The 24,167-nt window shown below is 44.2% G+C and overlaps 1 protein-coding gene across 5 annotated transcripts in view; it reads left to right on the forward strand.

Moving 5' to 3' along the window:
- PDE1C (phosphodiesterase 1C) overlaps window positions 1–24,167 on the forward strand; it is a 292,459-nt gene that overhangs the window by 240,357 nt on the left and 27,935 nt on the right. For all 5 annotated transcript variants that reach the window (XR_013225262.1, XM_077302606.1, XM_077302607.1 and 2 more), the window contains 6 exons: window positions 3,260–3,380; window positions 5,310–5,391; window positions 10,293–10,413; window positions 12,211–12,386; window positions 14,464–14,763; window positions 18,600–18,665. Coding sequence is in view for 4 of the 5 variants with exons in the window: in XM_077302606.1 (XP_077158721.1) it covers window positions 3,260–3,380; window positions 5,310–5,391; window positions 10,293–10,413; window positions 12,211–12,386; window positions 14,464–14,763; window positions 18,600–18,665 (866 nt within the window). In the remaining variant the exon portion in view is untranslated. The remainder of the gene's footprint in view (window positions 1–3,259; window positions 3,381–5,309; window positions 5,392–10,292; window positions 10,414–12,210; window positions 12,387–14,463; window positions 14,764–18,599; window positions 18,666–24,167) is intronic.

Genomic DNA, 24,167 nt, shown 5'->3' on the forward strand with positions numbered 1-24,167 from the left:
TAGAGGCACCCTGGTTAGAGCAGATCCCCTTGCCTACTGAAGTCCACCACTATGGGAAGTGTCGTATGCGGGGGAGCCACCAGTCACCAACCTGATTTGACTGCCCCCCAGGCCACCTGGCCAACAAACCCCTGACCTCCCAGCAGCAGTAGGGAAAGTCTTTCTCCACCAGAGACCCCGGTGACTTGCTGCTGTTGTCGGAGTAGACTTTAATGATCTGACCCATTGTAAGGCAGCATTATTGCTGGGGCTCTGTTTGTCTCCTCTTGTCTGCTGATTCCATATCACCAGTGATCAACATCATAACTTGACAAAGTGGGCCACACTGGCTCCTTGTTCTGCTCTGGAATTTAACCAGTAGGCCCAGCTCCCAAGATGCCAGATTAGACCATGATGAGGACATCTCTCGCCTTATTCCACTCCCACTTTTTCTCACCCAAACAAGATTCGTTTTGCCACCGCTGCCATAGGATTCTAGCGAAGCGCTTGGTTTAGACCAGGGGTAGTCAAACTGCAGCCCTCCAGATGTCCATGGACATCTGGAGGGCCGCAGTTTGACTACCCCTCATTTAGACACTATGTGCTGTTCTGGTTTTTTGAGGGGTTTGTTTTGTTATCTGATCAGGTACAGGCATGGTGGGAACAGCAGGAGCCGCAAATAATCCCGTGCTTTCTGTTCTCCCGCTCCTCATCAGGATGGTGCTCTCACTGATCCCTTAACTGCAGCTGGACTCGCTGTCCTTCCCGCCTCTGTCATTATCACGTTCAGAACCATGTTTAGCACACCCAGCATGAGTCCTTTCTGTGGCCACCTGATTATTTTTTTTTTCCCTTTCTGTCATCCACCTCAGAGAAGAACACTCTGTCCTTTATGGAAGGGGGGGGGAAACACTGTGAAGTTATAAATATCACCTTGGGTGGTAGAAGGAGGGCTGGAAATGAAATTAGTAAAGAAATACTGAAATGTGCAACTGAAGGTTAAGCTAGAAAATGGCTGGATTTTAAATAGAGCACAAAACTCGGGGTCGAAACTGATGTGTCCACAGCACTGCTTGTACTTCAACATCAGCTAAGATGGGACGTCACTTTTGGAATGAGATCCTGACTGTGCATATGATAACTTAGGGCCTTCTTGTTTTTTTAGCTGTAGAAGTGATTTAGGTAATCATAGAATCATAGAATCATAGAATAATAGAGTTGGAAGGGACCTCATGGGTCATCTAGTCCAACCCCCTGCACTATGCAGGACGCTATGCTTACTTGTATCGCAGCCTAGATTGCTTGAACTATAATTTCCCTCCAAAAGAACCCTGAAAAAAGGTAGCTGTTAATAATCTACGTGCACCGTGCCCAGTCCAAATAGTAAGGTGAACAGGCATTGTGTTTGCCTGCACACTTCTCTTTCCTTCGCACATGCTCCCATTTCCTCCCTAGCTTTCCTATACATAGTAACAGTACATTCTTGTCATGAATGAATCAGGCATGGTATGGTCACTGCAAAGTGCAAACCATCAGTGACTGATTTGCAGTTACCATAGTTTGACTAGTTCAGACACCACTGTAAGCATCAATTCTCATAAACCAGAAGAAGAGCTAGATTTTGGACCCCACATTTTACTACCCAAGGGAGTCTCAAAATGACTTACAATTGCCTACCTTTCCTCTCCCTACAACAGGCACCCTGTGAGGGGGGAGGTGAGGCTGAGAAAGTTCTGAGAGAACTGGAACTGGCCCAAGGTCACCCAGCTGGCTCCTTATGGAGGAGTGGGGAATCAAACCCAGTTCTCAGATTTGAGGCCACTGCTCTTAACCACTACACCAAAACAGAGAGCGGCAAAGAAGTTATTTGGAGCACATGATGGGAGGGGGGAGCCCATGATATGAACATAAGAGACCCATTTGAACAGACCAGTGAGTGACCCAGAACCTATCTTACAAAGTGGCCAACCAGTTCCTCTGGAGATCCAGCAACAGGACACTGAGTCTTAGGCCTTCCTTTGATGTTTCCTCCAGATCCTGGTATTCAGAGGTTTACTGCCTTTAAACATAGAGGTTCCATTTAATCCCCATGGCTAGTATTCACTGGTAGACCTATCCTCCACGATTCTTTCTAATCCCCTTTTAAAGTTGTCCATGGCTGTAGCCATGACTACGTTCTCTGGCAGCTAAAAATCACAAAAACTGTTCATGAGGACATCTGAACGAAACACTAGAAACTATAATTCTCAGAGTTTTTCTGCAGAAGCCTTTACTTGATTTTAAAGCACTGTATATACTCACATATAAGCCGAGTTTTTCAGTCATTTTTTTAAAGCTGAAAAAGTCCCCCTCGGTTTATATGCGGGTATTAAAAAAACAGCTTCCAGACAAGACAGGAGGGTGGGGGTGGGAGACAAGTATACTTGTCTGAAGAAGCAAAGGCAGGAACAGCAGAGAAGCAGCAAGCCTGGGAGGGAAAGAGCAGTCTCCGCCTCCCCCCCACTCCCTGCCTTAACAAGGCTAGCATGAGGCTAGCACGTGTTGCAGGAAGCTCTGAAGCCTCTGTCTCAGAGGGAGAACAGAGAGCAGAAGGAGGAAACGCCCCTAGAGGAAGGAATAAAGGCAGGAGGGGACAAGAGCCACAATTGGCCCTGAGTGGGGATATTCCAGGTGCTGGGCAGATCCATCAGACCGCAGGGCATGCTGTTTAGTTAATGAGCGGTCCTTGATCACAAGTTCCCTTTTAGGTACTATGGTGATATAAGACTGTGTCTGAGGCAGCCTAAGGAAGACTGATACATAAATAGGATTAAATCAACATCTTGCTGCTTGTGTAAAGATAAAGATATAATAGGATCCAGCCAGTTTTTTCACTCAATCTTTCCCAATTTCCTCCCTGCTACAGCCTCCATGCCATATTGCTTTCCTACAAGCAGGTCCCATGATTCTCTTAATGGGGCTCGCCTTCCTTCCTTTATCACAGTCTGCTATCTACATTTGCAAAATTCCGGGGCTAGCTCATGCCAAGATTATTGTACCCATATATACAAAATCTAGGAAAGTAAATGGTCTGTGGCTCCACATCCACTCTGTGGCTCCACTCTGGCTCCACATCCTGTTGCTCATTTAATATTCTGGAATGACTCCCATGCCCATCAAGGAAGTTAGATTTAAGTCAGTTTCAGTGTTAAAGGTTATGATATCTCATTTCCTTGCTGAGCTGTCTCTTTCCCATCTAAATGTGCAGACAATAAATTTGTTCCATTGTTTGGGCTTGCAGAATTGACAAACCGAAAGCCTTATCACTGATGTTGCATACTGCAGATATCAGTCATCCCGCCAAGGCATGGGATCTTCATCATCGGTGGACCATGTCATTGCTGGAGGAGTTCTTCAGACAGGTAAGTAGGACAACTTGACAAACGGCTTTGTGCCTTTGTGGACAGAATGATGAACTGGTAGCAAAAGAAAGATGGATTGAAAATAACGTATAGTGCTTCTCTCTTTTAAGCTTCCAGAAAATAATCAAACACTAAGAAAAGCCAAAAAAAAAAAAAAAGGCATCAGCCTCCCCAATACAATTTTAGGATAGTCTTAATCTCCAGAACTTGGGTAAACAAGGCCTCTGTTACTGATGGACCTTCCCAGCATCGCTGTGCAGGATAACTTTTATAAGTCTACCTGACTTTATTATGCAAGGCCTGTCATGAGACAACACTAATCTTCTAGAGCAGGGGTAGTCAACCTGTGATCCTCCAGATGTCCCTGGACTACAATTCCCATGAGCTCATGGGAATTTTAGTGAATGAGCATCTGGAGGACCACCGGTTTGACTACCCCTGTTCTAGAGGAAAATATTAAATCGATTCTACAGAACTATGTACTGGATAATTTGTATGTGGCCTGACTGTTCATCACCTATGATACAGATGGTGGTTTTGTGTGTATGTTTAATATAATGGCTTTTGCCTTGGCTTAATGCGCATTGAGCACATGGCATCCCTCCCACTTGATGGTGGTCTATAGGGAGCCTCAGCTGACTAAGCAGCAGCTCTTTAATTGCAGATTTTAATGAATTATTTTATAAGATAAGATGTTTTCTGCCATCTGTCATTTTCATTTTAGATCCTTCCTGTCAGAGGGTGGACCTCTGGGATACTTTTGATAGATGGACAGATGGAAGGATGGATGTGCACACACGCTTAACTTAGGTTAAACATCATCTCATGCTACAGAACTAAACTTCATCAGGTCACATTAAGAACACGCAAGCTATATAGATCTATACTTCTGAAATCATAGAATCATAGAGTTGGAAGGGGCCATACAGGCCATCTAGTCCAACCCCCTGATAGGTCCAAATCCCAGGATTCAGAGAATCTAAGAAACGCACAGTCTTCTGCTGCAGAATGGAACCCCCAAATATAATAGAAATAAATTGCTACTAAGAAATCACTACTAAGAAAGAAATCACCACTAGAAAGCGTACCATAGATTTTTGTCCAGAGCCAGAGTGTCACCTCCAATGTGCTGGTGCCATTTCTCTGTGATGTCAGCATGTTAGGGAGCTCCTGACCATGACACCAAATCCTCCCACCACCAGCTCACTTCCACTTAGCAACCGTAGAAAAATGATGTTCTATACAGAGTATGCCTAAAGTAGCTGTCTAGATTACAGTTCTTGTGAATCCTTTCAAAAAATTGTAGATCCATCAGATCCATCAGAGATTTTCCAGGAGTGCAATGATTTCCATCCACAGAGCATGACTTTGTTAATGTCCTGCAGCAACCCCAAATGTCTGTCCCACGGAACCCTCTTTCCTCAAGGAATAGGATAAGGGGAAGGGCATTTCAGGCTGCTATGGGAGGATGATATGGTTGCCTAGAGCAGGGGTGGTCAACCTGTGGTCCTCCAGATGTCCATGGACTACAATTCCCATGAGCCCCTGCCAGCAAACACTGGCAGGGGCTCATAGGAATTGTAGTCCATTGACATCTGGAGGACCACAGGTTGACTACCCCTGTCCTAGAGATTTCCTGAAATTACATCTTCAGATGACAGAGATCAGATCCTCTTGAGAAAATGGCTACTTTGGAGGATGGGTCCTATGGCATTATACCCCTCCTGTCCCCAAACCCTGCAGTCCTCAGACTCCCCTTCGCCAATATCCGGGGATTTCTCCACAGGCAAAAATCCTTGCTCTCGACAATAACTCAATAATGTTGGCTGAAGTCAAACTACATCAGGAAACGTTTTCTGTGCTGGTGGAAGGAATGTGGTCTGTATTCTTGCTCTGCTCTAACCTGCATGTTTCATTTTTATTTCGCAGGGTGACAAAGAAGCAGAATTAGGGCTTCCTTTTTCCCCTTTGTGTGATCGCAAATCCACTATGGTTCCTCAGTCTCAAGTAGGTAGGTATACCGGATAAGACTAGATTTACAGCACACCTTTGACTGCTTACTTTATGTTCAACCCAGGGCAAGATTCCTAAGTGAGACCTTATGGGGTTCTAACCTTCCCTCCGTGGCTGAAAAGACAATCTATCTTTTGTCTGACCAGGTTGATAATGTAACATAAAGCCGCTCTACTTGCTTTGGCTGCAAGGCAAATAAGGGCCAATGTTACAACCACTAAGGCAGCCTCTTAACATTCTTGCACGTTGTAGTCAAGTATGCTGTTGCAGTTTTTTGGTCTTAAATTTTATATTTTCATACAGTTCCTTTTATTCTATTTTACTGTTTGTAAATTTGTATTTTATATTTTGTAAAGGCCTATGGCTATATACAAATAAATGTATAAATCTACAGCACCGGGAATAGGGGAGTGTTCCTTCATAGGTAGCTCTGGGACTGTGGTTATGTATGGAACCTAAATGATAATTCAGTGGCAATTATTCACTTTCTTCTGGGTAAATCTTTTTAGTGTTTGTTTTTATGACCTGCAACTGCTGCCAGCCTGATGGACATTTGAGGCTACCATTTTGAGCTGCTGGACATTGTTTTAACCTGTTTTTATGCTCCTGGCAAATGCTTACCTTATATTTATGGCTTTTAAAAATGTTGAGAACGTTGATGTTTGCTGTTGTTGGAATGATTTTACTGTTGTGGTGTTTTTACTTTGAGAGCTTCTCCCTGGATCTCTGGGGAGCAGCAGTGTACACATTTCTAAATAAGCAGGTGGGCCCCTTTTCCAGTTCTCTTTTACTAAAATCCTGTTATGGCATGAGGAATGAGCACATCAGCTGTGCCTTCCTAATGGAAAACATCCAGATAATATTTTGAAACAGGTGGTTCCTGAAAGAGCCATGAATGGCATGGTTGTCATCTTCTGTTCAGTCCCTAGTAGGGTTGTGCGATTCGGCCGCCGAAGCCAGCTGGCTGCGACGGGTGGGAACGGCCACTTCGGCAGCCGAATCGCACAACCCTACTGGTCTCTCCAGTTGACAGGAATGTGTGATACCCTTTCTCAACCAGGGTTTCATGAAACTGTGGGGTTTCTTGACAGCCCTCGAAAGGTTTCCCAAATGTATGGGACTTAATTAATTGTTAGTCTATTTTTTAAACGTGTTAAACATTTATTGGGTGATATGACTATATATGGTCATGTTGACCCCACCACTCCCGGAATGGCCTGGTGGGGTTGGAAAGGGGAGGCCCCCTGAGTGCTTCCTAGCCATGTTCTGCAGGATGGCACCTCGTCTGGGGGATCTCAAAGCCTAACAAATGTTTCAGGGGTTTCTCAATGGTAAAAAAAAAATGAGAAGGGCTGTGCTAGATGTATAGAGGGCACCAAAGAGGGTTTGGACTGAAGCATCTGTCTATTTTTAGGAGAGAGGAAAATGTATTCCTTTAAAATATTTGCGGCCAGAATGTTCAGGAAGGTCCTTCTCCTTCACTGAACAAATAATTTGTGAAATTAACAGTGAGGCACATTGTTGGCAAAGACAATTTTAGCAAGCAAACCAAACGCTCAGCCAGTACTGCAGCCTGATTCATACAGTTCAGTGCTGTTAAGCATTTGATGTAATTTGCGGATGCTTTACTTCATCTAAGCAGCGTTAATAATGGCATTCTCTCTGGAAGTCTCACGTTCCAAGCGTTACGCCGATTTTCGTTTCTCAGCCTTCTGCACGGCTAGAAATCGCTCAGTGTCTTCATACAGGGACTGTGTGATTAAATCAAGAGCCATCATGTTCTTTCTTGCTAGGCCCAGGCATGAGGGTTTTTACTTGTGTTTTTTTCCCCCTCTCAAAGCTGAAAACTGTGGGAGAATATTCTACTCTTGTTCATTTTCGTACACCAGCAGGAATTTTCTCGGGAAGTGGGGTTGATTGATTTTCTTACAAGGCCTACCATACAATGATACTTCCAGGTGGAAGGCCATTGTACCAGTGTCATCTATTTTATGGTGATCAAAGTGGAAAATATGCCAAATAGGGAAGTTCCTGAGTTTTGGGGTGTATGGGGATCCTTTATGCTGTTGAAGCATCAAACATCGCCTTATCCCCTCTCCAATTCTCAGTTTGTTATAGCTGCCTCAGATGATCTGCCTCATTCTACTGCATTTCTAGCCCATCCTTTCTTCAAGGAGCTCTGAATAGTATGCAGAGTTCTCCCCCACTCCCAATTTTATCCTCACAACAACCCTGCGAGGTAACTTACACTGAGAGTGACTGGCCAGGATCACCCATTCCACTTAATCCCAGGTCGTTTTGTGCCTCAAACCATTACACCACCCTGTTTCTCTTCAGTGCCTACATATGTACATTTGGTGTCAACTTGACTAGTAGTAAATTTCAAAATTCCACATAGAAAGGTATTGGGTAGATTTGACAGAAGCTTAGCTCTCTGTTGGCTTAATTAAACAAATTAGAGAACCTTTGCAGAAGTAACACTTAAACTGGGTTTGTTTTGTTGCACTGTGATTATGTGTCACACCTAAATATCCAAGCTGTGGCTATAAAGCAGAACATGAAACCATGGTTTAGAAGGGGGGGGGGGGTTGAACCACAGTTTGCATTAACTATCTGCATTGAACAGAAATACACCTACAGGGAGCTGCACTTCAGACACACTGACAAAGTTGAAAAATTCCAAAAACCGTGCTAATAAATAACTTTAACAACTTGATAAACTGTTAACTGAAGGAGTTCTTCATTATGTTAGTTCCTGGTAAAAATCAACAATGTTAACAGCCAAAGCTGTTGCCTTTTCGAAAGAGGCTTTTTGCCAGGAGTCTGATGCCAGTCCCTGAAAGCCAGCTACCTTTCTCATCAACCAGGCAAATGGCAGCAGAGCATCAAGCCAAGATTTTGTCTATTGCTCAGCAGGAGGTTTAGAAGATGTCAAAGCTTTCCCTTCTGTCTGAGGCTGTAGGAGGCTTGTTTGATTGGAGACTGTTGCTCCTTGTTGTCTCTTTCCTTTGATAAGTGTAGTGACATTATTTCATTTTTGCCCTTTGCCTGGCAAGGGAGAGGAAGCCCGCAGTTCCAGAACATACTAATAATCAAATAGAGTTTATTCCACGTGGAGATGCCTCTTTGCTAATGATTAAGACCCTGGATTCTGTTGGGATGTTGGATGGAAAGGCAGGTCTAACCTCTTTGTTTGGTGGGTACTCGCCATTATCACATTTTAAATATCTAAGAACAGCAATCCTTTCCATTATTCATTCCTTTGAGTAATGATGTCCATCAATGGCTACTAGCTGTAGGGACTAAATGGAACCCTTACATTCAGAGGAAGCCTACCTCTGAATAGCTTTGTTGGGAGGCAACATTAGAGAAGGCTTAGCATCTGTGCTTTGGTGGCCTACCAGGGCAACTGGTTGCTTGACTGGATGGATCTCTACTGTGATCCTGCAGAGATCTTGTTACATCCTTAATGATGTCTGTTTCCATTCCAAAGAACCAAGTGACTGGCTATGTTATCTTGTTGAGGTTCATCAATTTTGGAAATGAGACATTAAAGCCAGAATGTAGTTTCCTCATAGAAACTTTAGTGGAGAAGGAAGACCACACTGTCTTTGGGCCATGTTCTATGGCTTTGTTGACTGTAACCACCTTGTTATGGCTGAAATTATTTATAGCCATGGGAAGCCTTTCTGAAGAATGAGATTTACTCTGAAGTTGACAGGGCCTTCAATTTTTTTGCTGAGGTTGACCCTGACAGCCAGATCCTTTCCAGATGCTCCTCTGGAGAAAGTTATCCTGTAGCCAGCTTCTGGCTTCTCTCCAGGCCCACACAAGTACCTGGAGGGACTTTGAGAAGATATATCCTGAGATCCTGAAGTTCTCCGCCATCTGGGAGAAACTGAACCCCCCAGGGAATGTTCCTAAATACCTACCTGAAGAAGGTCTTCTATTGACAGCTGGGCAGGAGAAGGTGGCCATGGAGAAACATCTTCAGGGACCGTTTGTTGGTAGCTTTAACACAGCTCTTCCAACTAGGAGAAAACACATACTAATACAGAACACTAATGCATGTTGAGAGATCATGTTCTCGGTACCATTTATTCCTTGAGAAGTAAACAGAAACTAAGCCTTGATGACTCCATGAGTGGAGATATTACTTCGTGGGGGATAATAAGTGGACTATCTGCAGGCATAATTACATCTGATATCAGTGCTCATGCTTTTTTAACTGAGAATGATGCTTCTCTGGATATTTCTGTAATGCACTACTCAGTTGTTTCAATTAGCACTACAAATGGTGAGTAATACATCAAAATTAGCATCCAATGTGACTGTCCCAAAATCTACATCATAAACTTCTGGAGACATCGTTTTGATATTGTTTCTTAGGAACTCCCTCCCCCCATCATAAACATGTTTCATCCCAAATAATTTTAATAATTAAATATAAATTTTGATTTATGGAAAAATACACAGATGACCATCTGAATAATTATTGCTCAGGAATCAAAGGCCTACGTTGAAGGGAGGACATTCAAGGGAATCTGTCTGCTGCTGCTTCTTGCACACCAGTGATTAGAATGTGGTTAGTTTCATTCTTCTGCTGGTTCACTCCTCCAAGCTGGGTCATAACCAGCTGTAACAGGAATTTGGCTCAAGATTCTGCAAAACCCACAGAGTACAAACTCAACCCACATCTATCTTGTGTTGAACTGCAACACTTTGATATTTTCAACTTTCAAGGAATGACTTTGCAAGTGCCTGTCCCATGTGTAAATTTTCTTGAATTATTTAAAATATATATGCTGCAGTTGGTATGTGTCCATCCATCTTAATAAGTAAGGTGACAGATGTGCAGGGAATCTGCTTGCATTTGATTCTACTGTACTTCTTTTTCAGGCTTTATCGATTTCATTGTGGAGCCCACTTTCACTGTGCTGACTGACATGACAGAGAAGATTGTAACGCCTCTCGTCGAGGAAGCCTCCCGCTCTAGCATGACAGGGTTTAGGCGTTCCAGGTCAGTGTCTATGTGAATTGGAGAGACAGGGGTCAGCTTAAACAGGATTTTGGACTCAAGGGCTGTAACTGACAGCTTGATACACACAGCAGAAGGGGGCTCATGGCAAAGTTCCTATTTTCATAGAGAATGAGTCCAAAACCTTTGTACAGGTGCACACATGCCCTGCATTATAACCATTATAGTCATAGTAGCTTTTTTTATTGGCAAATATCCTAGCAGTTATGAACTGTGATAAACTCAGAGCTTTGGCAAAAACCTCAGTAGTTTATTTCAGTAGTTTAACTATTGGCAACACAGGACTCCTGCAATGCTTAAGACCAAAGTAGTAAGGATCAAAAAGTGATTATAGAGGCACCCCCTCCCTCTCACACACACATATCTTGTACACAATTCAGGTTCACATAGGATAGTTCTTGTCCTCAGAGGAGAGTACTGTTTAGAGTTAGCACCTCTAGGCAGGAAGGAAATAGCCAAAATATTCGAAGGCATAGAATCATAGAGTTGGAAGGGACCTCCAGGGCCATCTAATCCAACCCCATGCACAATGCAACCCCCTGCAACCCACAACTACCTGCCTATCCATGGTGACCCCGATTTCATGCCCAAGTGAGCCGTCCACCAAAAATCTTCAGAATCCAGCCTGGCATGATAGAGGGCTATCTGACTCAGAGCATGGGCATAGATGAGTGGGGCACTTCTCTGCGGAGAGTTCTGGGACCCTGGTCAAGCAATTGATGGCAGGAGCCCGTGACTACCTGACTTTTTGTTCTCCCAAGCCCCCCCCCCCCAAGTTGGAACAGATAGGCTGGAGTAAAGAGAGACAAAGGGATGACCCTCCACCGAACTGCATTTCCCAAACCTTGTTCCTCCTCATTCCAGTCCCAGCTAGGACTGATCTAGCAAAGTAGAATGCTACTTTTAAAAAAGAGAGAGAAAATTGGTAGAATGCAGTGCAAGATATTATTCAAGTTTCCAGGACAAATATAAATGTTAAATGGGTAATGTTGGGAAGAAGGGTTGGATCGTGGTCTAAAGATGTACATAGCAGCTTTGCTAAGCAGGCTGGGGTCTGGAGAGTGCTTGGATGAAAGTCTGCTTGGTTAAACATAAGTACGCTAAGAGAAATGCCTTGGTTTGGCTATTACCAACTTTCATGGGTAATTGTTCTGTGTAAGTATCTGTATTGCCCACTTCATGTATCACTGGAATGAAACAAATTGCTGATTAATAGATCCCTTCCTGTTTTGCCTGGGGGCTTCCACAACACGGTGGGTTTTGTTCCGGTTGTCTGGTTGCTGATGCAGTTCTGTATGAATGGAGATTTTGCCCAGCCATATTTAACTGTGGTTTCCCTTTCACATCCGATGAAACAGTCATCTCTGTTTTGGGGTGATTTTTTCCATTTTTGGGGAGTATGGGTAACACTGCATAGAAAAAATGCAGCACTCAAAAAATGCAGAGAAACATGGGGGATCTTTGGTATGGCGGTAGCCCTAGTTCCCATTGGCCGTGGTGAATTGCTTGTGAGAGCTCTTCACTACATATTGCCGCTAAGCCCGCATGGTCTAGTTCTATCCTGCCAGATTCCGGCTTGGAAATTGCTGAGCTACGGGGGCAGGATTGGAACCCAAGCAGTTCTGATGCTCTAGATCCAATTTACCTCTGAGTGGCAGTTTCTCAGCTCTGGCCAAGCAGTCCTCAATCAGAGACAAGAAAGAAGAAAATAGAAAATAGGGTTCTTTTGTGGGCCCAGTTATAGGAACTATTAACTCTCACTGGACTCTTTGATCCCAGCCTGAACAGCATTAGCCCCTCAGAAGTTAAAAGATCAAGTGTCAAGAGCACTGGGTCAGAAGGAAGTGCCTCACTCAACTGTTCCATCCTCACTGTGGACTTCAAATGTTTTAAAAACACCTGGACTGAAGTGGTGCAACAAAACAGGGAGAAGTGGAAAGCACAAGCAACCAAAGGTAACCTGACCCAGGAATTGTTTTTAATTATTTATTATTTATTTATCTTAGAGCATGTGTGTAATATATCCAGGAGATCCCAAGACTGGCCAGCTGCCAGGCAAGAGACATTCAGAGGTGGTTTTGCCATTTCCTGGCCTCATGTAATGACCCTGGTATTCCCTGGAGGTCAAGTGTTATCCAGGACTGACTGCTTAGCTTCTGAGATCTGATGGGATTGCCTGGGCTATCCAGGTTGGGTGTTGTTTTAAATGAGTTAAAGACAGTTGCTTTGCAGGTGAACACCTTCCCCGCCATGAAGGACACTGCAACATTTTTTGGCTTAAAACTGGCCACAACTTTTATTAAACACAGCATTGGACAGCATGGGGAAAGGGATCCAGCCTTCTTGTGGCCATCCAGCCACAAGGAAGCCATTTTCTTAAACACATCAGGCATGCTCAGGTACATCTGACATCTGCCAGGTTCTCCCGAGCACCCCAATGGCCTGCTGGTGACCAGGGAGGTGGCAGTATTTGGGGAACCCAATGAGGCATGCTTGGTTCCCATTGCCACCCAGAAGTGAGCTTCCGCCATCAAGCCCCCCCCCCCTCCATGAGTGGGGGCTGCCCAGCTCCACTTTCCCACAGTACCCTATGGTGGTCCCCTCTCTAGAGCAGGCCTGGTCTGCTCACCAATGTATCCCCCCATGCCTACTTACTGCCACTGAGCAGGGGGGTGGAGCCCCGTACCCCTGCTCCCAGCAATGCTCCCAGAAAACTGCCATAATGCAAAACCTAAGTCATGTAGCCAAATGTCCATTCCCCATTTGGAGAGATGAACCCCATCTTTATAAGGCCCATAACCAGTGGCTAACATCAGGCTGTGAAATACATTGGCCCACATTGCCAGTCAAAATTTTTGCCACCATCCTGTTAACTTTGCGCCTTAAAGCATCAATTTTTGTAGGCAAAATTGCTCCTTTGCAAACACGACATTCCAGGAGGGCTGACCATTAAATTCGTTGTCCAATAACTCCTAAATCACGTCTGATGGAATCCATTAGGGCCAAACCTGTAACTTTTGTGAGGTCATTCTTACGCAACTGAATGAACAAAATATCTGAAGAACCAGTACGTTGGACTGCCTTGGTAAGATCTTTAAGCAGTAAGCCCCACTGCATTCCATGCCGTTCATCCCACAAAATGTGAAATAGGCCATCCAGCCCTAGGTTGCTGCTCTAGGTGGAGAGAGAGCTCTCCCTCTTCCCATCACTCCCACAGCCTGAAGCCACCCAGAAGATCATGGGACTTGTAGTCCCCACGGCCGCAGGTCCTGTAATGGGGCTTCCCCATGGCAGCAATCGCACCCTGGGTTAAGTTCTGTTCGCCTTTTGGCAACTAAAGACTGTACCAATTGCAAGTTGGGAGTGAGCTGAACCCTCCTTGTGAATGCATATGAGTGCTGAACCAAGGTGGAGCCAAGGCAGGAATGCAGCATCTCCATCTTCTCTTTTCCCCACTGGATAGAGGGAAGCCATCACCCCTCCTCTCATCTCAGGAGTTTGATTGCAACTTATCTTTGGGTCACCACCCACAGTCTGAGAACTGGAGGGAAGGGGCCCTGGCTAAGCTATAGAGCATCTGCTTGACCTGTAGAATGTCCTAGATTCAACCCTTGGCATCTCCAATTGAAAGTACCAGGCACTGGGTGATGTGAAAGACTTCTACCTAAGACCCTAGAGAGCTGCTATCAGTCTGAGTAGACCAGGGGTAGTCAAACTGTGGCCCTCCAGATGTCCATGGACTACAATTCCCATGAGCCCCTGCCAGCAGGGGCTCATGGGAATTGTAGTTCATGGACATCTGAAGGGCCACAGTTTGACTACCCCTGGAGTAGGCAATACAGACCTTGATGGTCTGATTAAGTGTGAGGCAACTTTATGTGGGGAACCACTGGGGCATGACATTCTCAACTCCATGCAGAGAAGGACCAGACTGTAGTTAGCTGTGATGCAGACAAAAAGTTTGGAAGGCCCAGGGTTGAGGGGGTCTCTCCGTCCTTGCTTAATCTGCCATTGTTTTTGCTGAGGGTGCAGAAGAAAAAGCAAAGAAGGAAGCAGAGGAAACTTCTCAACAGGGTGCGGATGAAAAGAGAACAGACGAAAACGAAGGGAAAAAGCCAACGGAGGAAGCAGCTGCCACCAAATCTGAAAACAGTAAAGAAGGAAATTCGGGAGACAGTAAGAGCACAGAAGCCAGTAAGAGCAATGTCAATGGGACTCGTCAAACTGGTGTTAACAAAAACGATGCTTCTCAAGGGAAGAAAGAAACTCGGACAGAAAAGGAAACGGATCCCAGCTCCACAGCAAGAGACCAGAAACGACATGTACAGAATGGTAGGCATTTCATTCACCAGTAGGGGAATTTTTGGGTAATCATACATTTTTGTGTACTAGATCCAGAGTCTGATTCACAGATAAAGCAGTTCTTCCCTACCTCGAAATCTCTTTCAGAGCTTCCCTTGATGTTCTCTACCAATGCCCTGTGATACATGTAGGTCTTATTTTTCCTTCCACTTGCCCTGGATTGCCATTGCAAATGTCAATGGATCTCAGTCTTACAAGGAATTGCACTTTAAGAGTGCTATATGAATAAACTGGCTATTTGTGCTGAGGTTTATGAATATAAGGACCATGTCCTTGACTCTGCACATCTCCCGCTCACTGGCTCCATAGTACATTGGTCCACACAATTTTAGAATAAAGGGATTTTAGTGCAATAAGACACAACATTAATCTTCTTTGATGCAAACCACTTTTCTTTGTTTGGCTTCTGCTATCTCATTCTGGGGAATTGTCCTGGTTATCTGGGGATAAGTTTTGCCATTTTCTTTCTCGAAACCATTATGCTCATCATTCCTCTGTGTTCCTATCTGCATTGTAGACCAGCCATTGTAAGACTCTAAAGCTACCCTATTCATTAATAAATTGGATTCTGCGAAAGTTCAAGTAGAATCACTCCTCGCTTTAGTCTGAAATGCCTTAGCAAAAGCTTTTCAGAGGTCTATGTGATTTTTTAAGTATTCATATGGGCATTCGTCATCCTCGCCTGTTTGTGGTCTTTTGTCTTTCACTGATGAAAGCAAATATTAATCTCTCATTAATGTGAGTCCTTGTGATTAAAAACCAAATACGGAAATGCTGAGCTGCGGCTCGCAAATAATCTTTTGCAAGTTGATATTCACTGAATCTGCAGGACCTTTTGTTCTAGAATGAATGGGACCCTATTCACTGTGTGCTTCTTGCAATTTTTTTTAAGATTGGAGTTCTAATAAATATGTTCCCTATCCTAGTCATGTGTACTCAAAAGTAAATCTCAGTTGGGGTTTGCTCCCAGGTAAATATGCTCATGAATCAATTTTATGGCCCATTCTTGAACTGATTTAAAATCAGTATATTTCGAGAAATGCAACATTGGTTTGATCCTTTCAAACTGACAGGTTCCCGTCCTCACTTTGTACTAGGCCTTGGACTGTGGATCAAAAAATTCTCACAATGGAACTAGGGGCAGCTTTTTCTACAAATGTGAGAGAAGCAAAAATTTGCATTGGAGGTTTAAAAAAATTCAAATTATGGAACCAGCATCGTTAGCATTAACAGAAGATTCCCCACTTGTGAGAACTTGTGAAACCACATTCCATAACTTTAAAGGTAAAGGTCTCCCCTGTGCAAGCACAGAGTCATGCCTGACCCTTGTGGTGACGCCCTCTAGCGTTTTCATGGCAGACTCAATACAGGGTGGCCTTGCCAGTGCCTTCCCCAGTCATTACTGTTTACCCCCCAGCAAGCTGGGTACTCATTTTACTGACCTCAGAAGGATGGAAGGCTGAGTCAACCTTGAGCCGGCTGCTGGGATTGAACTCCCAACCTCATGGGCAGAGCTTTCAGACTGCTTATCTGCTGCCTTACCTCTCTGCGCCACAAGAGGCTCTTCCATAATATTATTACTGACCATTTTAGACAGTTTCTATCAGAGGTGAAGAAGAGAACAGCGAGATGGGAGAGAGAAGGAGGAGAAAAGGGATCAAAAAAGTTAGGTGCATGTGGAGGAGAAGAGAAGGGGATAGGCTGCCAGGGGAGGGAAGGTGAAGAATGTGGGGAGCAGATAAAGTTTGGTTGCTGTGATTTTGAGAGATGCCCAAAATCTCTTATTGACCTCCTTTTATTTATTTAAAATATTTTATCCTGCTTTTCTTCCACAAATAGAAGAAAATAAGCATAAACTGGCAGTCTTCAAGCAGTAGCTGGACAGATACTTATCCTTGATACTTTAAGCTGATCCTGCATTGTGCAAACAAACAAACAAACAAGGGGAGCATATTTGTCCACAGACAAAAGTTGTCCTTTCAGTTCACTCATTGTTGTCCCAAGTGTAACTTTATTGAAAACCTAGGAGGAAAGCCCGTTGTAACCAGGAATGCAATGGGCTCTAATGGCGGTCCCCGATGGCGTACCTTCCCCAGTCATTACTGATCAGCGAGGCCCGGTGGGGGCAGCTGCAGGCTGCCCATGCAGTACCTTGGCGCCGGGGCCAGTGCTCCTCCCCCAAACAGCCTTGCACACTGGCCGGCCATGCAGCGAGGCTGCAGTGGCTGCTGGCCGCCTCCATGTGGCCTGGCCACCGCTAGAGCCACCCACCCACCATCGCGGCCAGCCAGTCGCTCGAAGTGGGCCATCCCCATGGAGGCTGTGGCACTGGCGCAGCTGCTGGGGTGCTGAGCGGTCTGTGGGGGAAGGCCTGGGAGTGCAGGAGTAGCGATCTCGACTGTATATGCCACCTCTCTCAAGAACCTGCTCAAGGCAACTTACAAAATAAAACACAACAAAACTCTGAAATACAAAAAATTGACAGTAATCAAAAGTCCAACGGTATAATAAAATCAGCATAAAACATATAGCAGTCTAAAACAGTTGTCCTAAAACTCTCCCCTAGTTATAGTGGTCTTAAGACCAATTCTGAAATGTTGACCCTATAATTAAAAGCCTAGTTTAAATGACATGTTTTGTCCTGGTGCCTAAAAAAGAACAAGACAGGTGCAGTGAGAGTCTCAAGGGGAAGGGCATTGTCTTTACCCCCGCAGAAAGTGCCTTTTGAAGTGTAAGGGAAGCAAAGATAATAAAGCTTTATTACAGCATAACCAACAGCCTAATGCTCTTGGCTCTTTTGCACACCCGGAGAAAGGCAGGCAGGTTAGACTAGCAGGTTTCCGCATGTATAGCCCTTCCGAATCAAAAGATGCATACAAAAAATGGGTGCTACTTATATGCTTCCTGGAGTTGGACCTTTGCATCCAGCACTTTAGGGATGCATGTCCAGTTCTGGGAGACATGTGCAGAGTACCACAGTAATAGCTACTAAGGTTGCCAGTTATGGGTTATTGGAGGTTTGAGATAAGAGAGCCGAGGGAGGGCATATAATGCCATAGAGTCCTCCATCCCAAGCAGCTATTTTCTCCAGGGGAACTGATCTCTGTCCTCTGGAAATCAGTCATCATTCCACAAGGTCTGCCACCAGCACTTGGAATCCAGTAACTCTAGTTGACAGCTACCAGCTCTAACAGTACTGACCTAATCAGTATGACAAGAGGAGCTGATACCAGATGCCCAGGTCCCCTTTTCTCTTTCAAAGAGGGAGGAAAGAGAATTGGGCATAGACAAAGGTTTAAAGTAAAGGTAAAGGTATCCCCTGTGCAAGCACCAAGTCATGTCTGACCCTTGGGGTGATGCCCTCTAGCGTTTTCATGGCAGACTCAATACGGGGTGGTTTGCCAGTGCCTTCCCCAGTCATTACCATTTACCTCCCAGCAAGCTGGGTACTCATTTTACTGACCTCGGAAGGATGGAAGGCTGTCAACCTTGAGCCGGCTGCTGGGATTGAACTCCCAGCCTCTTGGGCAAAGCTTTCAGATGGCTGCCTTACCACTCTGCGCCACAAGAGGCTCTTAGACAAAGGTTTATAAGTGCCTAATCAGGTACATACGGAGATTGGCTGTGTCGCTATGCCTGATCAGTTCATTATTACTCCCTTGTATTTTTGGACTAGGATCTGAATTTGTGTGAGAGAGAGAAGGCGGGAAGGAGGAAGAAGCAAATTATGATCAAATTAATTTGTACTTTTTGTATTTATATATGTATATACAAACAGCTTGCTTTATCTAATTTCTGACTTCCAGGTGAAGTAAAGGATGATAAGAGGTCAGACAAGAAAGATCATGGGAAAGAGTTAAAGAAATCAGAGGGTAAGGCTCCATATTTTCTATTGTGTTTCTTTATCTATGCATGTAGTCCAAGCAGACAGTGACCTGGCACTGAGAGCCAGCTTGGTGTAGTGGTTAGGAGATTGGACTTCTAATCTGGTGAGCTGGGTTCAATTCTGCACTCTCCTACATGCAGCCAGCTGGGTGACCTTGGGCTCTCCACAACACTAATAAAGCTGTTCTGACCGAGCAGTGATATCGGGGCTCTCTCAGCCTCACCCACCTCACAGGGTGTCTGTTGTGGGGAGAGGAAAGGGGAGGTGATTGTAAGCTGTTTTGAGACTCCTTCGGGTAGAGAAAAGCAGCATATAAGGAGCAACTCCTCCCTTTCCTCCTCCTCCTCCAGAAGATCGCTATTTTATCAGTTCAAGGTCCATTTTTAGGGAAAGTCTTCATTTTTGTAATTTTGAATTACATTGAAATAAACAGGGGAGTCCTCCCTCCCCCAAAAGGTAACACATATCATGTAAATGGAAACAGTCTCCTTGTCCTGTATGTCAAGGATATAAAACATTATTCATAGATAACTATTCAGCAATCCTCCACTGTCCTACAGTGCTTCCTAGCCTGGATGTGAATGAAAAACAGAGAAAGAAACATAGAATCATAGAGTTGGAAGGTACCTCTAAAGCTATCTAGTATAACCCCCTGCAGGAAATGCCACAAGAGCCACGCACCTACACAATCCCTTCTGTCCACCCACTTATAATCTGTCTAAGTTCACAGAATTAGCATTTCTGTCAGATGATATCTACCCTCTGCTTTAAAAACTTCCAAAGAAGCCTTGGTGAGAATGATAGCTGGAGGAAGACATAGTTAGCTGACTTAATTCTCTGTGAAAATATGGATGAACCTCTTGGGTTAGACCAGGGGTAGTCAAACTGCGGCCCTCCAGATGTCCATGGACTACAATTCCCAGGAGCCCCTGCCAATGCTGGCAGGGGCTTCTGGGAATTGTAGTCCATGGACTTTAAAAAAAAGTGTTTTTTTAGTAGTCTGTTGGCACAGCAAAATAGTAGTCTGTTGGCACAGCAAAAGCCAACAAAACTTGCTTAGAGTTAAACTTCATTTCTTCAGATGTGTATGATGCCACCTGAATCTGAAGTGAGCTCTGTATCAAGAAATCCTAAACTGGAATAAATGGTCTGAGTCTTTACAATATCACTGATCTTCTGTTTTATTTTGCTGCAACACACATTTTGACAGTGTAAGCTAGGAAGATCTCTTTGGGAAATAACACATGCCAACTGGAACACATTTATGTCATAAGCAATGCTCCCCATCTAGTGGCAATGCTGTATGCTTTCAATTTGCAGGCTGCATTCATTTTGTGGAGAATTCGAATTTCTGGAGGTCTTAACATGTTTTTTTATGGCATCTGTAGCATCTGCATATATGCATGCCCTTTTAAAGAGCATGGAAAACCAACAGACATAATAATTCAATTTAATTTGTTCCAATCATTTTTACAAAGAACATTTCCTATGATTGGAATCTTATTAATGTGTTATTAATGTAGTTCTGTAACCTAATAAAATATTCTGATGCACAAGTTAGTAAAATGTGACTGATTCCACATGAGGAATTTGTCCCTGCACAAATTGCTCACAGGTTTTAGTACTACTTCCTCATGACATTGGCAGCAACCCACAGCAGTGCAGGGGTTGGCATAATTTTTGTCCATTTTGCTTCATAATGAGGGAAATCGCAAAATCACACTTTCCCTATCTTGTCACACTGCAAATCAAGGCGCAGATAGAGGCAAGCCCATCTGAAAGGAGAAACATGCAACAGTCTTGGTAGTGTTGTGCCTGCCCTTGCACTCGCCTCCCCCTTCCCATTTCTGGAACAATTTTTTTGAAAATGGAGTGGGACTGCAAAGTGACATGCCCTCAGTTCAAATAAAATGTTCTCTTCAGTGTGCACAGTAATATTGGGATCGAGCAGCAACCCAATCTAAAATACATTCCTGTTTGTATTTTCTGGCAGTATGAACAGAGAAAGGGTGTGTTAGTGATGAAGCAGCCCTTAGCTTACCGTCTGTGCTTTGTGTTTTAAATCTTCACTGTGAACAGACAACTATCGGAGTCCAATTACCATTGCCAGCCTATCACATATTGACCTGAAAATAAAGACCAACCATTATACAAATAATCCTGAAAAGAGATCTCAATAAATGTTTTATTGTTGGGGCATAATTCCATTGCATCCTATATTGAATGAAATTGGTATGGTTGTGTGTTGAAAGGCAATGCTGGGAGGAGCATGTACCCCACAAAGTCCCAGGCAGCTTAGCAACCCCCTTCTATCATAGAATCAAAGAATCATAGAATAATAGAGTTGGTTCATCTAGTCCAATCCATCATGGGTCATCTAGTCCAACCCCCTGCACTATGCAGGACATCTCAATCGCTCATCTACTGTATCGTTCTTTCCCATTCAGTTCATCCACCCAAATTTACTTCTGCTGTTTCACCCTCATGTATCCTTGGAAATCCTTTCTGTTAGTTGTGACATGGAAAGGGAACTTCTTATTTCAGGGGCATCATTATCCTAAACACCAGGTACAGGGGACAAACAGGTCTGAAAGTTTCTTAGAAGAACTTCTCTGGCCAGAGTTATAAGCAAAAGCTCTTCCTTAGGTCAAGGAAAGGCTTCAAGTAGAGTGGAATGAATAGGACAAAAGTCAGCATGTTGGAACAGATGAATGTGCCCTCTTAGTTATTTCCCCTTCCTCGTTCCCCCACATCAGTTCCCCTTCAATTATCTAATTTAAAATTAAAACACTTGCCCCTATATACCTGCTCTTGCTCCATCGATTTCTGACAAATGCTGTGGTTGAGACAAGTGCATAAACCTTAACATTTAATATTCATCTTTAAAGGGCAACAAGAGATCCAGGGTGATGTGGTAGTTAGAGTGGTGGACTTGGTGTAGTGATTGGCAACTTGGTGTGGTGATTGGGAGTAACAGCTTCTAATCTGGTGAACCAGGTTTGATTCCCTGTTTTTCAATGTGTGCAGCCAGCTGCATGACCTTGGGTTCGTCACAGCCCTGATAGAGCTGTTCTCACAGTCCCTCTCAGAGCTCTCTCAGCCTCAACTATCTGACAGGGTGCCTGTGGTGGTGAGAGGAAGTGCTTAGAGACTCCCTTGGGCAGTGAAAAGCAGGGTATAAAAACAACTCTTCTTCAAGTGGGAATCCCCACTTAGTCAGGGAAGCTGGCTGGCTGACCTTGGGCCGTTAATGCTCTCTCTTAGACTAAAGCTACATCATAGGCTGGCTGTTGGGAAGATATAATGGAGAAAGGGCCTAGGATGTAAGATGTTGTGGGTTCCCATTGGGAGAAAAACTGGATTGTACAATCCTAGGCTGACTCTGCACTTACTGTTTATTCTGTTGTGGATCCTGCTGAATCCAGATCGATTTGAACTCGGTCTTCCTCTCCCCCCCCCATTGAAACAGAAAAGTGTTCTGCACATGCTTAGGGAGCCTCAGAAGGGGAGGGGGGAAGCCAAGCGCAGTAGGAGCCTCTGTCTTTCTTTTCTTGAAGCTGGGGGGGGGGGAGAGGAGGGAGAAAAAAATGAGGCAAATCTCTACCCACAGAAGAGCTTAAGTTGAGAGAAAAGTTTGGTGTAGTGGTTTGGTGTAGTGGTTAGGAGTGTAGTTTGGTGTAGTAGTTAGGTGTAGTGGTTAGGAGTGCAGACTTGGTGTAGTGGTGTAGTGGTTTGGTATAGTGGTTAGGAGTGCGGACTTCTAATCTGGCATGCCAGGTTCGATTCTGCTCTCCCCCACATGCAGCCAGCTGGGTGACCTTGGGCTCGCCACAGCACTGATAAAACTGTTCTGACCGAGCAGTGATATCAGCGCTCTCTCAGCCTCACCCACCCCACAGGGTGTCTGTTGTAGGGAGAGGAATGGGAAGGCAACTGTAAGCCGCTTTGAGCCTCCTTCGGGTAGGGAAAAGCGGCATATAAGAACCAACTCTTCTTCTTCTTCAAAATTAGGGCTTCCCCTTTAAAAAAAGCTTACAGCCTTGGCAAATCAGCCCTGGCCAATCAGGGCTTCTCTACCATGGAGCTTCTGCAACAAATGCCAAGTAGCTGGAGGTCCACCTGGTTTCTCATGCTTTCTAAATCTGATTCTGAAAATATTGAGGGTTATTTCCACTCCTAAATATTGCAGGATAAAAATAGGATCACTCCGGATCAATCATGTTTGTTGCGGAGGGAAAATTTAAATTGGACAAAATGAAAATGGAAATTGCATTCAGTGGAGATGGCAGGGACTGAATCAACCTGGGATTGGAATAAAAGCTCTGTGCAGACTCCACCCTAGTTACTTTACAAAAGGAAAAATTTCACTAACATTTATCATTTTATGTATTGGATCACTTAAGTATCTTAGCAGCTCTGGGTCCATTTGATCAAACCAAAGCAGTTTGTTATTGTGCTCCTTTGTTATTGTGCTCCTTTGTGTATGATTAATCTGTAGCAGTTAGGTGACAGGAATAATAAATGGATTTTTTTTTTTTTAGTATATGTGCTGCAATGCATGCCAGCTCCTTCATGGACTTCAATGTAAACCACCCAGAGCTGCAAAGAAATGGGCGGTATAGCAATCTAAATAAATAAATAAACTTTATTTAGCAAGATACCTTGCTGACCTAAGAAACGTTGTAGGTCTGAATCAGCCTTTCTCAACTGTTTTACCATTGAGAAACCCCTGAAACATTCTTCAGGCTTCAAGAAGCCCCAGAAGTGGAGCAATCATGCAAGATATGGTCGGGAAGCAGAGCTGTGTACACGCCCACCCAGAGCCCCTCCCCTTCCCACCTCCTCCAGGCCCATCATTGGCCATGGGGGAGGGCAAGTCAACATGACCATATATAAAAAATTAATCAATTCCCTCCCATTCAGGAAGCCCTTCCAGGGCTATCAAGAAACACCAGGGTTTCACGAAACCCTGGTTGAGAAAGCCTGGTCTGAATATACTTAGAAGCTTTAGTATCTATTCTTTGATTTAACCACAAATTTCAGTAACTGTGCTAACATAGATTCAAATGGGTAGCCATGTTGGTCTTTGTTGGTCTTAATGGTGCTACTGGACTCTAATTTTATTGTGCTAACATAGCATACAAGTGGGGCTGGCAAAGAATCACACTGGGAGGAATTGGACATTTCTTCTCTTTGATCTAGTCCTACCTCTTCAGGATAATGTGAGCTTTTGGTGCTTAAACAGATCAACCCCCCCTCTCCCCCCCCACACACATTGTCTTTGTGCTATCTCAGTGAGCGCCATTATTCCTTATTGAAATGAGATATTTTAAAATGGTTTGGGTATGTTCCTTGAATCTTCAAACAAAAGGCTTTCCTGCATGCTTTGGGTGTTCTCAGAGGATACAGAAATCCTGACCTTCTTGATGAGGGATCCTGTTTTGCTATCAGGCAATAATTCACTTTAACTATCCCCTCTTTGCTCATG

This window comes from Paroedura picta, chromosome 11 (assembly GCF_049243985.1).
Source record: "Paroedura picta isolate Pp20150507F chromosome 11, Ppicta_v3.0, whole genome shotgun sequence".
Classification (NCBI taxonomy): Eukaryota; Metazoa; Chordata; class Lepidosauria; order Squamata; family Gekkonidae; genus Paroedura; species Paroedura picta.